General features: G+C 33.1%; 2 protein-coding genes across 2 annotated transcripts; one reads left to right on the top strand and one right to left on the bottom strand.

Moving 5' to 3' along the window:
- Positions 1 to 3,854: 3,854 nt before the first annotated feature.
- On the bottom strand, positions 3,855 to 6,908 carry LOC110682590 (protein FAR1-RELATED SEQUENCE 5-like). The gene is made up of 6 exons (XM_021858945.1): positions 6,486 to 6,908; positions 6,314 to 6,365; positions 6,050 to 6,161; positions 5,114 to 5,340; positions 4,550 to 4,995; positions 3,855 to 4,247 (listed from the first exon to the last, which is right to left on the bottom strand). Exons 1-6 carry the CDS (start codon positions 6,906 to 6,908, stop codon positions 3,855 to 3,857), a joined length of 1,653 nt encoding a protein of 550 aa, XP_021714637.1.
- A 2,883-nt stretch (positions 6,909 to 9,791) lies between these two features.
- Positions 9,792 to 12,262, top strand: LOC110682349 (F-box protein SKIP2-like). Its single transcript, XM_021858679.1, has one exon. It carries the CDS (start codon positions 10,156 to 10,158, stop codon positions 11,932 to 11,934), a length of 1,779 nt encoding a protein of 592 aa, XP_021714371.1. The 5' UTR covers positions 9,792 to 10,155; the 3' UTR covers positions 11,935 to 12,262.
- Positions 12,263 to 16,532: the final 4,270 nt, after the last annotated feature.

Below are 16,532 nucleotides of genomic sequence, written 5' to 3'. Positions count from 1 at the left end.
GAAAGGGACATGTACTTGATAGAATGGAAGTTGATAGGCATGATAACAATATATCACAAGTGGCTGGAGATCCCGAACTTGGTGGAAGTGATGTTAGTGGTTCTAATGAAATGCTGGTATGCATATTTTTTGGAACAGGTTTTAAACTAAAGTCTTATTATAGTTAGTTATATGTTCTAAATATATACCCACATGTTCTAAATATTTAGTCATATGTTCTAAATATATAAAGTGGATGTTCTAAACTTAAATCAGTTGTTTTACATGGTTATTCAATTGTTCTAAATTTATATAACTTTTGTTTGTTAGGAATTCCTTCAAAAATTCGGAACATTGGCTAAGAAGCTTGCTGAGAATTTAAGTGAGATGCATGCCATTTGGATAAGGCGAATGAAATATTCGCTAAAGAAGAAGCATCTGATATGAACACTTTTATTCAGAATATTTGGAATAAGTATTCCATGAGAAGGGAAGAAAAACAAAAGGACAACCCCTCCATTCTAAGTCAAGATAAACATTTGTTTGACGAACCAGCTTTCATTAAGGAGTTAGATGATGTTATGAAAAGATCATGGGAAAAGTTCAAAGGGAAGAAAAAGACACCTTTAGAGATGACTCCTCCGAGTTTTGATTTGTTTTCTCATTCTCAAACACCTACTCCTCCTCCTCAAACTCATGAGCCTTCTTCCCCTCTTCGTCCTCCTCCTCAAACTCATGAGCCTTCTTCCCCTCCTCCTCCTCGTCCTCCTCCTCCTCAATTTCAAGAACCTTATCCTCCTATTCCTCATCCTCAAACTTAAGGACCTTCTCCTCCTTTACCTCCTCCTCCTTCTTCTCAAACTCAAGGGATTCCTCCTCCTCCTCCTCCTCCTCAAACTCAAGGGTTTTCCACTTCAATTTTAGGAGGAGCATGCTCCGGTGCTAAAGTCCAACAATATGTTCATGGAGAGAAGAACAATATTCAAGCAAATGAAGAGAAGAACAAGAACAATGATGAGAAAGAAGATGATAAGATGGAGGGGTAATGTAGTTATGTTTAGGGACACTATTAATTATTGATGAATTAATATTTTATTTTTTAAGAACACTAATTATTAGTTTGTTTGTTTTGGGACACTAATTATATATATACATTTATAATTTTAGAATTTGTGGTATATTTTTTTGAAATATTCTGCTCGTTAAATATTTGTATTCGTTCACCTATATATTTACAGGAAAGGAAATGTAGGAAAAAGGGAGAAAAGATGTCCCGAAAACCTTCCAAACTGTATTCTTCGCCTTTTATGGTTCAGTATGACAACATATTCAAAAAGGTTGATGGACACAAGAAGAGAATGGCAGAGTATGCATTTGCCAATGGATTACCTAAGTAAGCTCTAAATTTACTTAGTAATTTTAAAATAACTAGTCATGTATTCTGATTTATTAATCATATGTTCTAAATTAGTATTCATATGTTCTAAATTAGTATTCTTATGTTCTAAATTAGTATTCATATGTTCTAAATTAGTATTCATATGTTCTAAATTAGTATTCATATGTTCTAATATTCATATGTTCTAAATTAGTATTCATATGTTCTAAATTAGTGTTCATATGCTCTAACTTAGTGTTCACATGTTCTAACTTAGTGTTCATATGTTCTAAATTAGTATTCACATGTTCTAAATTAGTGTCCACATGTTCTAAATTAGTATTCATATGTTCTAAATTAGTATTCATATGTTCTAAATTAGTATTCATATGTTCTAAATTAGTATTCATATGTTCTAACTTAGTATTTATATGTTCTAAAGTTTAATCTTATATTATAACATTTAATGCTATTCGTTTTTATGTTTGTAGTGAGATGTTATATGATGATGGTCAAACTACAATCCGTAGAGATGAGATGTCAAGCCTTGCAGCGAACAATCATGCGTTTAATAACATTGTTGATGCTTGGTCATTCATATTGAACATTGAAAACAGAAGACGAACCCTAGGGTCAACAAACAGATTGTTTTTTTCAACGCAAGCTTATGTATGATTCTTAATATTGAACTTGGCTTCTTTCATTTTATAAATTGAGATTTCATAACTTATGCTTACATGATTTCAGGAAATTTTGTGTACGAATTATCACTTTTCTCCAACTGTGAAAATTCAAGATAGATATCATACTTTATTTGAAAGGTTGAAAAAAGAGATGAAGCACTCTAAAGTGCAAAACTTTGATAGAGTTCACTTGGTAAGACATTAAGAAATCCAAAAGAATTTGAATATAGATTTTCTTCTTTATAAGCTTTCTTCTTTTTTTCTTATTTTGATTTCATGATCTATTATTATATGCAGGTATTTTTTTCCAGTTGTATCTTCATCACATTATTACCTGCTTTGTGTGAATTTTCTCAGCAAGACTCTCGACGTCATTGACAACAGATATTTGGAATATAAAAATTCTTTTTGGCACAAATTCAAAAACAAACCGAAGAATTTGGTAATATCTATCTGTCTCATTTACTTGTACTTAGAATTAGATTTTCTAAACATTTATTTCAATGTTCTAAAGTTTAGCTCAGATGTACTAAAATTATACTCATATGTTCTAAATCAGATGTTTTTAAAAAATTTCACGTTCCAAATAGTACTTATACATTCTTAATATTTTCTAATACTTATTTTAATGTTTAATTTTAGTTGAGGGCTTTTTCCATGTTCTTGTCAACCAAGAGATCAAAATGCGATCAAGAGGTTTCTAGTTTCAAAACTAGGACGTTAAAAATGAGTTGGAGGACAAATGATAACAATGATGATTGCGGCGTATTTTTGCTTAAACACATGGAAACCTATCATGGTGAGAAAGATACCAATTGGGAAAGCGGAATAAAATTGAATGATGTAAGTTTGTTTTATAGTATTACTCATGTTCATATGTTCTAAATTTTTATACATATGTTCTAAATTTTTATAAATATGTTCTAAAATTTCATACATATGTTCCAAATTGTGTAAATCTTTTTTTTTTTTTTAATGATGTAAAAAGTGAGATAGCGGATACCAAATTCTAATGATTTTATCTTATTATATTGCAGATCAATCAAATGAAGAAATTAAGGGTGGATTTTTGTGCTAAGATATTATCACACAAGGAAAATGAGCTACATCATGAGATAACTTCAAGATCACGGAAATGGGCTAAAGAAAATAGTTTGTAATATAATTTTAGAAATAGCATGTAGAATTGTGTATAGTACTTTAAATTGTAAGCCTTCACTCGCAAACTATTTTTCTAAAAGGTTGTATTCGAATATATAAGCTTGACTTGTCTTTCTTGTGATCAAAATACTAATTATAACTCATATGTTCTAAATTTTTAATGATATGTTCTAAACATTTAGTCATATGCTCTAAATACTAATTATAATTCATATATACTAAATTTTTATTCATATGTTCTAAATTTTTAGTCATATGTTCTAAAGTTTTAATCATATGCTCTAAATACTATTGTCAAAATATTACTCATGTATTTAAGAACTAAGAATTTAAGTGATTAATTTTTATCATATGGTCTAAATCAAAATTTTGAAATCGCATTGGAACCATACACCACACATGATTACTAATTATAACTCATATATTCTAAAATTTTAGTCATATGTTCTAAATTTTAATACATATGTTCTAAATTTTAATACATATGTTCTAAATTTTAATACATATGTTCTAAATTAAACTCATAAGTTCTAAACTGTAATCATTTCTACAATAGAAAAAAGTGTTATTCAATACACAAATTCAAAAAAAATGTTCCAAAATTATTAAGTATCATCTAACTTTTTTTGGACAATTTCGAATATCGTGGTGACTCAATTCCCCACAACCTTTGCATAACCTCTTTTTTTTTTCTGATTTTGTTCTACCGCCATTTCTTTGTCCCCCTTTAGTCTTTTCCCACTTCCAGATCTTGTTTCAACATTTGAAGTCTCTACAGATCTTGTTTCAACATTTGAAGTCTCTACAGATCTCGTTTCAACATTTGACATATGAACTCCTGTACCTTTGTTCTTAGAAATTTTTGGAGGTTTGATAGATATTTCACTTGGAACACTAGCTCCAATTAATAGTTCTATGTCTTTTTCTTTGTTAGTAGCATTCCTTTCACCATTACTTCTTGCATTTCTTTTAGCTTCCAAATCCAACCTCAATCCTCGAAGATTAATCACAAGGTCTTTAATATCTTCATCGTCCCCTCTGCCAAACTAACACAATTATGTATCTCTGACCACAACTCATTCAACAATTTTTTCTTGTCGATTATATTGGCACATTGTTCCAACAGATTTCCTCCCAGGTCAAATATTGGTCTTTTCATTGCCATAGTAGTCCATCTGTTTAGAATATATTGCTCAGGAATAATTTCAAACCGTTTTGCTTTCCAAACCCAAACCATGTGCCTGCATGGAATGCCTTGCCTATAAAACAACTTGCAAGAACATGTTGTCTCTTGGTTAGTCGGTTTAAACACAACATCAAATGTTCTACTCCGACCCCCTTCACTTACTTTTGCAATTTCTAATCCATTTTCTCTCTTAAACTCTTCACACCCACAAGAAAAACAAGCCATTTCTACCTCATATTGGAAGTCATAAAAAACAGAAATAATGTATATGGTTGAGGCATACTTTTCTATCCCTAGTGGTGTCTTGCACTCTAGGTATTTGTGCTTTGAATCATTGTCGTTTTGACCTTGAGCGTGTCTCTGGGCATCAATTGCAGCTTCATATCTCATGTAAAACTCAACAAGTGAAACGTGAGGATTGATAAAAGAGCAAAAAAAGTTATTTTCACTTTCTGATCTTGACGTGGTACGCATTATTCCTCCCAGGAACACATCTCTGAAATATGCCGGAATCCACTTATCCCTTATCTCGTACATATAACACAACCACTCATTACCTTCCAATTCAAACTCAACCATCACCTTATTCCACCTTTCTTCAAACTCAGCTGGCTCAATTTCAAGATGCCAAACACAGGCACATATTTTTTTTCAGGAATCCTGTTTCCTCCTTTGTGATCGCTCGCCCTACTTTATTTGGCAACTTTTTCATTATATGCCACATACAGAACCGATGTTCAGATTTTTGAAACACTCTATTAACAACAATTTTGATAGCTGGATCTTGATTTGTGATAAGACAATTAGGTTCATTATTGCCCATTGCCTTAAGAAATGTTTTGAAAAGCCACTCAAATGATTCAATATCTTCCTTTGCTATGAAACCAGCCGCAAAAGTGATACAACTCTTGTGATGATCAACCCCTGTAAATGGAGTAAATACCATGTTGTACCTGTTTATAACATGAAGATCAAATTTCATTACATACAAAATATAGCACTACCGTTTTAGAACATGTGAATAAAAATTTAGAGCATATGAATAAAAATTTAGAACCCGTGATTAAATATTTAGAACACATGATTAAATCAGAACAGAAGAAATTATTTAGAGCATAGATTTAAGACTAAATTTTATAACACATAAAGGTTATAATTTACATACAAAATATAGCACTACCGTTTTAGAACATGTGAATAAAAATTTAGAACATATGAATAAAAATTTAGAACTTGTGATTAAATATTTAGAACACATGATTAAATCAGAACAGAAGAAATTATTTAGAGCATAGATTTAAGACTAAAGTTTATAACACATAAAGGTTATAATTTAGAGCATAAAGGTTATGAGTTTATAACACATAAGTTAGAGCATTAGATTTAAACTTTATAACATAAAAAGAAAATTTTAGAACATGTGAATAAAAATTTAGAACGTATGATTAAAATTTTAGAACACAAGATTAATATTTTACTTAATTGTAATTGGAACATAAGAATTACTATTAAAACATTTGAATGAAAAGTTAGTTGCTAAATCTTATGAGCATATAAAACATAATTTAGAACATTAGACTTAAAATTTAGAACAGTAGAAGCAATTTTTAGAACATTCAAAACATAATTCAGAAAATAAGACGCATGAATTATATGAATCACCTGTTAGTTTGGTAAGTGGTGTCAAAAGATATCATATCGCCGAAGAGAGCATAATTTTTTTTACAAATAGGATCCGCCCAAAGAGCTCTAGAAAGACAAGAATCATCATCAACTTCAAAATAAAAAAAAAAAAAATCACTCCACATCAACTTTTTCTTTGTGAAATTGTCTACAAACATTTGAGCATCGGAACCTTGAATGAATGTTTTTAAATCTCTGTGAAAATTTTAAAATCTTGCTTGGAAGCTCCAACATTATCATAACCTCCAAGTATTTCCTTCATCATTCGAAAAGTTTTTACAGGGCCAATATTCACCTATTATAGGCACAAAAAAGTTTTAGAACATATTAATAAACTTTTGGAACATGTGAATAATATTTTAGCACATATGAGTAAAATTTTAGAACGCACTGTAAAAATTTATGAAAGAGTTACCTTAGAGTTATCAACAATCATTTTTTTGTGCAAAATGTTCATCTTTCTTCCTTCTTTTTGAAATAGATTACAACTTGGTGTGTAGAGGGGATGAGTATGTCCTTCGTGGGACTGTGTTACTATATACTTTTCATCTTCACAATGTTTTAGAACCATAAAAGCTTTGCACCCAACACGAGTGACTAATCTTTTTCTTGTTATTGAAATCTTGCCTTCCTTGCTTTGTCCTTCTTTATCATTTAGAATACTCTCAACAATAGGCTTTTTCTTCTCCTTGAAACCCTGTTTGTTGCATAAGACATATTGGAATGCCAATTTTTTCTCTGTATGCCTTTTACTGGTAGACTTCCTAGTGTTAAAACCAGCAGCAAGTGCATATGATTTATAAAATTCAACACCCTCATCAACACTATTAAATTTCATTCCTATTGCAGGTTTTAACTCATTGCGGCACATTGGAAACCATTTTTTTGTTCTTCCGGGAGTTAAAATAGGTACTACTGTAGGAGTAGTTGGCACACTTGCATTGGCATTAGAAACATTATCAAGTTGTTCGTTGTTGTTAATTATTTCTGCACAAAAGTAATTTTAACAAGTTAAAAAAAATTTAGAACATATGATTTAATATTTAGAACACATGATTAAATCAGAACATAAGACATTATTTAGAGCATAGATTTAAGACTAAAGTTTAATTAATTATTTATAGCATAATTTGGAACATTAGACTAAAACTTTAGAACACATGATCAAATATTTAGAACACATGATTTTAGACATCCCATTAGAAAAATCAAAACATGTTCCAAAATTTTACTCATTTGTTCTAAATTATTTATCAAATTTCACTCATCAACATTCTCATTTATTACTTTCCGTTGCTTTCCTACCAACATGTTCTAATTTTATACACACATGTTCTAAAATTTTCAACCATGTTCTGCGATTTTGCAACATGTTGTACATAAAAACATCCAAGTTAATAAAAAAAAAAAAAAAAAACTGCTTCATTATTTGCTTGTTCATCCATAATTGTCAACCTAATATAATGAACCTGCAAAAATACTAAGAATTAAAATCGAAAATCGAACAAAATCGCAGCAAACATAATAAAAAATCGAACAAAATCGCAGCAAACAAAATCATAAGAATTAAAATTGTAGCAAACATAATCAAACAAAATCATATAGTAAATCGAACAAAATCGCAGCAAACATAATCAAACAAAATCGCAGCAAAAAATTGAAGCAAAAACTCGAAAAATCGCATAAGAACACTAAAATTTTCCAGAACACTAAAATCGAAAATTAGAACATCAAATTTGTAAATTTTAACGAAAATACTAAATTAAGATCATTCATTACTAAAATTATAACAAAAATCCAACATTCAAACCATGAAATTCGAAAATTACTTACAAAAATTAAGGAAAAAACTAACAGAACTTTTGTTGAATATTTACCTGAATAATCTATGAAGCTTGTTGATTCTTGCTATTGCTGAAATCTGACAAAAATCGAACGGAACTGTGTTCGAAATCCTTGAATCTCATTGAAATTGAAGCTCGTAGTTTCTTCACTCTGTTTTTCTGATTAACAAGTATATTGATGAAAAGTTTGGTTTTATTAGAGCCGTTGAGAGATCCTAAGGCTTAGATTTGTTCTCATATATTAGGAATATTCTCACATAAGAACCTATTCTCACCGGATCCCTCCCCTAATTAAAAAATACACGCTCCTTCCGTTTCATTTTGTTTACGTCCACCCTTTTAGATCGTTAAAAAATAAATAAATAAATAAATAAATAACACCATTTTGATTGAATTAAATTGATAAAATAACTTACCAGCAATGTTTGTCTAAGAAATAAAAATGAGCTATGACAGAAAAAAAATAAATTTGAAAAGAGATAATCTTATATAGAGTATATAAATAGATAAACCACTTTTAATACAACACTTCAAATCTTTAATGGTTTTTAAAAGTCAATATAATAAAGAGATAATCTTATATAGAGTATATAAATAGATAAACTTGTGCACTTGGAATTTTTTAAAAGTCAATATAATAAAAGAAAATAAATAAAGGTTTCGTTTGACATTGCTGTGCTTTTCTGTTTTTTGGTTTTTTGTAGTATAAAAGTATATGATATATGTCACATAATAAATCAAAAATTATTTAAACTTATTATGAAAACTGACAACAAAAAAGTGGAAACACCTTTTTTTTGTTTCCTGTTTTAGGTTTTTAGTTTTTAAAAAAACAAGAAATTGAAAACCAAAAATGATGTCAAACAACCCCTTTAGTTTTCATTTTTTCCCCTTGATAACCAAGATTATCTTACGCTGCAAATTGGATAAGTGTAACAGCTAGGGGAAAAAAAAAATGTAAACAGATATTAATGTTCGCACACTAATCTTAAAAGTAAAAAAAAAAAAAAAAAAAAAGTCATTAATTAATATTAATAAGAACAAATAAGTAACTAAATATTTTTTAAGGTACATTTATCCAAGCTCTATTCATCAGTGTTATTTCAAAATTTTAAAAGGTAGAGGTTGAATCCGGTAATGAAAGAAATGTAGATTGAGGACTGTGACTCCTATGTATGAGTAAGGAGAGGTGTAATAAAAATTACTCCCTTCATTTCATAATATTTGGAGTGCAAATAGACGAATATCTGCTATATTATTTGAGATGCATATAGGTGGACTAATTAATAAATTAACATAACACTGAATAATAATTTATAATTTTCTATGGTTACAGTGGTACTTTTTATGTACTATTATACATGTATTTTATACTACGAGAGTATAAGTTTTTTTATACATGTATTTTATACTACTTCATATATTCTGCTATATATATGGAGTACTTTATACCATAAAATTCCCTATTTGGTTCGACCCTATAATTTTGTTTAAACTTTGTACAACGCTTATTTTTCATATTCGGTGGCATAAAACTATAAACTATAATAAGAACTAATAACATCAAAATAAGTTCAGGTTCTAAAAGGTGAAGAGAACATAACTTAAGGAGATAAAGTTCTATTTTGTCGACTATTATCTATGATAAATGTTTTATTTTTTACACCTGATATGCTGATAAATACCTCTATTTTGAATAAATTGCATCGAAAGGGTATTATTGTGAGATTTATATGTATATAAAATGTTCGTATTTTTATTCAAAATACTGTATTTAAGTATTCATTTCAAGAAATAAAATAAATCATACTTGTACACTAATCAATTAAAAAAGAGAAAACTTTGTAATTTTGTTTTTGCTTTTACTTAATAGTATCTTCTTTTTTAAGACCTTTGAACTTTAAACTTTGATTGGCCAATCTAGGCTTTTTCTTCTTGAGCCTTGACCCATTTCTTTCTCTCTCCTCCTCATAATCCATTATTTATTTTCCCTTTTTATTTTCCCACTTCCATCCTAAAAAAAAACAACAAATCAAAAATTCTTCGGAGTAAAAAGAATTTTTTTTTAAAAAAATATATTTAAAACAAATGTGTATGATAATAACCACTACTACACATCTTCCGGAGAAATGCCAACGGCTCTTCTTCTCATGATAACTCCCTCTCTCTCCTCCCTATCCCATCTTCATTTCACCACCACCACCTTCTGCGACGGCGCGTGACCCTCAACCGCCACTCTGGATGGGCCAATCACCATCCGTTCCAACTAACTCACCCGAGTTGACTCGCCATCCTTCTCGTTCCTTCTCCTTTACAACTCGCTTCACCTCTTCTTCCCGTAAAAAATCAACAACACCCATGTCAAAAACCACCACCTCTCACCCACCTTCTCCGCCGCATCCTCCGCCACCTCCTCCGGTAACCCACGTCCCAGTTGTCAAATCCGAAGATGGGCCTAATCTTGGGCCTGGGCCTGGCCCCATCTTCCCTGACCCAACATCAGAAATCCCCGACGAATGTCTGGCCCACATCTTCCTCTCTCTGTCCTCCGGTGACCGTAAACGGTGCTCCCTTGTCTGTAAACGGTGGTTCCTCGTTGAAGGTCAAAGTCGTTGCCGTCTTTCTCTCAACGCTAACAAGGATATCTCGGCTCACTTGCCGTCGCTTTTCTCCCGATTTGACTCGGTTACGAAGCTCGCTCTTCGATGCGACCGTCGATCCATCAGTATTAGCGACGACGCCCTTGTGCTAATCTCTCTCCGGTGCCGGAACTTGACCCGCCTGAAACTCCGGGGTTGCCGCGAGCTCACCGACCTCGGAATCGCTGCTTTTGCGCAGAACTGTAAGTCCCTTAAAAAGCTCTCTTGTGGGTCCTGCGTTTTTGGTGCTAAAGGGTTAAACGCTGTTCTTGAGCACTGCGTTTTGCTGGAAGAGATTTCGATTAAGCGGCTTCGTGGGATTAACAACGATGGTGATTCAGAGGCTGCCGCCGAGCCCATCGGGCCGGGCCTGGCGGCGAAGTCTTTGAAGAGTATTTGTCTGAAGGAGCTTTATAATGGGCAGTTGTTTGGGCCTTTGATTGTTGGGTCTAAAAATCTCAAGACTTTGAAATTGATTCGGTGTTTGGGGGAATGGGATAGGGTTTTGGAAATGATGGCTACTGATAAATCTAATTACAATTACAATTATAGTAATAATAGTAGTGATAATAGTAATTTTAATGGGTTAGTTGAAATTCATCTTGAGAGGATACAGGTTACTGATTTTGGGCTATCTGCTCTGTCTAATTGTGCTAGTTTGGAGATTCTGCATCTTGTTAAGACACCTGAGTGTACTAATATAGGGATTATATCGGTGGCGGAGCGGTGTAAGTTGCTGAGGAAGGTTCACATTGATGGGTGGAGGACTAACAAGATTGGTGATGAGGGTTTGATTGTGTTAGGGAAGAATTGTGTTAATTTGCAAGAACTGGTGTTGATTGGCATTAATCCCACGAACACGAGTTTGGAGGTGATTGCTTCTAATTGTCGGAATTTGGAGAGGTTGGCGCTTTGTAGTAGTGAGACTATTGGCGATGCGGAGATGGTGTGCATTGCTACAAAATGCTCGGCATTGAAGAAGTTTTGCATCAAGAGTTGCCCCATTTCGGATAATGGGTTGGAGGCATTGGCTTGGGGGTGCCCCAACTTGGTGAAGATTAAGGTTAAGAAGTGTAGGGATGTGACTCGAGATGTTGTTGAGTGGTTAAGGGAGAAAAGGGAGGCATTGATTGTTAATTTGGATGCTGATGAGATCGAGGCTGTTGATGCTAGTGCAAGTGAAGCGGGAGGAGCTCAGGAAGATGGCGCCGATTTTCCAGCAGTGGACACAGATGTAACATCTGTTCAGGCTCCTCCTAGGAGCAATGGCCGCGGGTCTTTGTTCAGGACGAAGTTAAGCTTCTTGTTTGGTAGAAATATAGCAGCCTGTGCTTTGAGAAGGTGGTCAACTGGTAGCAGTAATACCAATGGTAATCAATGAACAATTCAAGCAGCAAAGCAATTCACAGAAAGGAAGTTTAATTATTTCATTTCATCCTTTTTTATGGTATTTATATATGATACATTACATGCTTTCTGCTTGTTTATTTATCTATCTGTAGTTTCAAGAAGTTGTTCATTCCAGTTGAATGTTGTGAATGTGCAGAATTCGAAATTGCTACATTTATTTAGGAGATGTGTTTTCGATATTTACTTTAGATATATGTTCACATTGTTCAGTCTTACTTATGTACTACTTTGGCCTCATCGGCTGCCATTTATATTTGCTAAAGTGCTAAGGTGCATTTGGCACTGTCATCTGATTAAAATCTGCATAAACATCTGCATAAAATGATGTTTAATTTTCTGCTGATGGATTCCGTTTGATATGTGTTTAATAGCTGTATAATCTTAGCAGTTGTTTGCTGCTTCCACTGAGAGTAGTTGATGCTGACCTTTACGCGTACAGTTTCTCTGTTTTGATAGTGCAGCTGTGTAGCTTTGCATTTGTGTTTGAGACTAATGTTTTTCAGCACTTGTTCTGACCCACCATTTCACCTCGAGTAGTGTCGGGTCTTCGTGTGTATAGTAGTGTAGATGCATGAAACTTTTTTTGGACCTAAAAATTGGAAATACATCATAGCAGAGTATCAGAGTGGCAACACATACTTATGTTTGGCATGAGTACTGGAATTAGAGTACCATTGGTTTGGGATAATTGACTGTCGTGCATAAATTAATATTATGTCAGTGCATTCTATTCGCCTTTCAGACGCATCTGGTTGTTTCTTGTCCAGATAATCTACCCTTTTTCAACTAAATTTGGAAAGAAGTTTACTTAATATCTTGTGTTTTCTTGACTTCTACACTTAAATAAGTAGTTAGGTAGTAATTGGTTTTCACCTGTTCTTACTTCTCCTGAGTTTTTTTATTGGATTGATTCAATTATTTTTTACAGCACTTTTTTGGACTTGCACATTAATTTATTTTTCCACAAAGTGGATTACATCTTTGATTGATTGCCTCTTTGAAGAAAGCTATTATTGTTTGCTTTAAATAGGAAGTTTCACAGGAATTATTGTCTCTATCACAGAGTTCTTTATCCATGAGAGGGAGGATTGATCTTGTACAAACTTTTTTTATCCAGCATGCCAATACATCGACAAGTTCCTGTCCTTGGGATCGATATATCATTGTCCAAGATTAATAGATTATGTGCATTGTTGGACGGTGGTTACTCTAGATTAAACTTACATATTAGCAAGGGGGGTTATTTGATGAACTGTTAGGAGAAGAAAGGGTAGTTGAACTAACATCTAGGTTAGAAGTTAAGGCCTCTTGTGATGTATGAACTTTGTATGTGACTGTAAAGTGTGGTCATGAGACATCAATTTGGTTGGAAAATGACACTCCTTTTTTTTTTGCTGGTGGTTACCAATGGATAGAAAGTTGCACTCAATAATTTCTCATGAGTGTTCATTGTCCCCATCCTTTTCCTGTGATTCTTTCAATCAATTTGCCTTTATTTTTGAGCTTATGATTTCATAGCATTCATGGGAAAGTGAGCCTGAAGTCGCTGGACTTTGCGAAATTGAAACTCGGGATGAATGCAGGCTGTGATTGTTCTGTATTTTTATGTCCATTCGAGGCTCTTTTTTTTTGTGAAGTCCAGCTATTTCGGGCTGATACTACAGACATAAAATTACAGAACAATCCCAGCCTGCACTCATTGGTAACCATCATGTTAATTTGAGGCTAGACAGTCGTAGTATTCGAGTTGCCTCTTGCCTTGTACAACTCCTGACCTGACATTGAATTAGGGATATTTGAGTACAGTTAATAGAGACATGCTAGTAAATTTTGAATTGAATATTGATTGAATCAGATTCCCAGCTCGATCAACCTGTTGCTTGTCCCAATTATGGCAAGTTTACAGATTCTGTGGCCAACTTTGAAGGCTACTTTAGGATTATCAGCCTGTTGTTAGAAGTGCATTATTTGTATGCCCTGGAAATGGGCTGGAACTTTGATTGATTCTGAACCACTGCATTATATGGAGGTGAGAATGATCATATCATTAATTTTGGTCAAACTAATTTCCTGAAGTTGTACATAAGTAACATCAGTTATCTTAAGGCCTTTATGATTGTTCATTAAGAAGCTGGTCATACATTCTATAATACGGAGTAGCAGTTAAGAACCCAGAAGCTTTTAGTTGCTCAGCTTTGTTTGTGTTGGCTATGTTCTGATTGCACTAAAATGGGCGTCTGGTGCATGACGGCATGAATAAGTAAAAGATGTGCCAATTAAGGTCAGATTGTCGATCACGTATCAGCTTGGGTCAAGTAATGGGGTGTGAGTCGGTTTGACGAGGTCAAGCACTACCTAGGAAGCCTGGAGTAACTCTAAATGTATCTCCTTCAACTTCAATCTAAGTTTAACCCAAATGATAAGAGTGGTCCAAGCTTCTGGAATCTGTAGAATCAAACATAAAGACTAGAAAAGACTTGGATAGACGACTTTGAGCTGCTTTCCTCGTCTTCTTTTTTATTGTGTTTATTTGATTTATCAGTTATTTCTGGTTTTTAAGGTGTTAAACTTTGACAAGTTCAAGTCCTAAATTTGACAGAAATAAAGACAAAGGTGTGTTCAAGTTGCAAATTAGTTTGACTATTAAATATCAATAATACGCTTAAAAATTGGCGAGTCAATGAAATCTTTATACCATTTGCAATGGAATACAATTTGAGTTTTGAGTGTTTAAGAATGCATTTATTTTGGCATGCTGTGTTACTGTATATAGCCTGTAAGAGATATGGCATGTGGGTTATACTTTTCAATTTCTGTCTGCTGCATATGCATCACCGAAACAATTGCACATTTTTAGTCTTTTAGATATTGTTCGCCTATACGGCTATACATACAAGATATCGCAATATATCTAGTGCATTCGTGGCATATTATGAATGAAATACTCCGTGTCAATGATATTACGAAGTACTTCGTATTAATTACCCATATATTAGTAGTACATAACTTTAGTGATACAAATATTAACTCACAAAATATAGAAATGACAGTGGTTTCACACTATTAAAGATAACATTAGTTAAACTCATCCAGAAATCATACTCGTGTTTTTGGGTACAACATTGTTGGCTAAATAATCAACTAGCTCTTGTAAAAAAAAAAAAAAAAAAAAAAAAAAAAAAAAAAAAAAGGAATAATCAAACTAGACTACCGTTTTGTTCTAATTCTATTTAATTTGGTCTAAATCACTATAAAACATCATTTTCAGAGTTGGAACTGGATAACTATTTCCCAATTTTTTTTGGCACTTTTATCTCACCAACTCCTTGAAGGAGTTATGTGCAATTACTAGATATATAAATGGATCAAATTATGGAGATAATTAAGTTCGTACATTTGGGTCGTCGTTTTGCCATAGCTAGAGGTACTAACGATCTTTGGACTAGTAAAATAGGCCAAAACCCAATTGGACGGATCCTATAAGGTCACACAAAGGGGCTAGATCGAGCATTAGAGGACGAGGCCCGTTATGGGCCTCATCACTCTAGGTGGCGGGCCATGTAGTGGATTAGAAGGAGTTTTGGGCTTCGTGCCCTAGTCTAATTATAATGGAGATTATAAATAGACTAGGTGCCTAGGTTTGCAGCAGTGGAAGCAATTAACTGACAGTGTGTTCAAACCCTAATTAGCAAACACGAAACCCAACCCTCTCAAAGTCCTTTCTCTCTCAGGCTCTCTCCTCCTCCTAGGCGCCGGTGGTGTGCGCGGTGGTGGTGGTTCGTGCGGTGGTCGGTTGTCCGTAAAGGTGGTGATCGCGGTTCTCCTCAATCACTCGACCAATCTAGTATTGGTGGACGACTCGTTCGAATCTCGTGGACTAAGTAGAGGAGCAACGCTTGGGGCTCTATTCTCTCCCTGATTTGCCTGTCGAATAGCTTCGTGGAATTCACACGTCAAAGGTATGATTATGTGTCTTGTGTGTTATGCATGTGATTCTTGGGATTGGTACTAGATTGAATATGATTCATGTTTTTCCGTTGCGTAGTACCTATAAAATCCTACAGTGGTATCAGTTAGCCTCTTGCATGAACGCGCTAGATCATAATGATACGATTATTTGATGTCCACGTTAATTTTATAATCAATTAAGTGGGAGAAATTAATCTAATTATGGTTCAATTATTATATTTAATGTGATTAAACTTTTGGAATTGATTAAATGTGATTTAATTATGCTCAAAATATCCATGAAGAGACCGAAATTTAGCCCTAATGTGTTCGAAATTTTCGAACCCCTAACCCTAAATTTCGGATTTTTCGAAAATCCTAGTCCTAAAATATGATTTTTGTGCTTGATTTTGATTTAATTCAATTTATTTTATGATTCATAATTTTAATCGGATTGATTTATGCATAAAAGTGTTTTGTGTATGATCGTCAATTTAATTTTAAAAGTTAGAATTAAATTGGGATTAATTTTATGAAGAACCCTAATTTTAAAGTTAAATGTGATTTAATTTTAATCTTATGAACTGATTTAATTTAATTATGATAAATGTTATTTTAATT

The sequence above is a fragment of the Chenopodium quinoa genome, unplaced genomic scaffold (assembly GCF_001683475.1).
Source record: "Chenopodium quinoa cultivar QQ74 unplaced genomic scaffold, ASM168347v1, whole genome shotgun sequence".
In the NCBI taxonomy this organism is placed as follows: Eukaryota; Viridiplantae; Streptophyta; class Magnoliopsida; order Caryophyllales; family Amaranthaceae; genus Chenopodium; species Chenopodium quinoa.
This window is presented reverse-complemented; position numbering and strand designations above follow the sequence as displayed.

Coding starts and splice junctions, on each gene's coding strand:
- LOC110682590 (XM_021858945.1), bottom strand. CDS start 6,908: ATGAAATTTAATAGTGTTGATGAGGGTGTTGAATTTTATAAATCATAT. Junction 6,366..6,485: donor TGATTGTTGATAACTCTAAG/GTAACTCTTTCA, acceptor TGCCTATAATAG/GTGAATATTGGCCCTGTAAA. Junction 4,248..4,549: donor ATGGATTAGAAATTGCAAAA/GTAAGTGAAGGG, acceptor TAATTGTGTTAG/TTTGGCAGAGGGGACGATGA.
- LOC110682349 (XM_021858679.1), top strand. CDS start 10,156: ATGGGCCAATCACCATCCGTTCCAACTAACTCACCCGAGTTGACTCGC.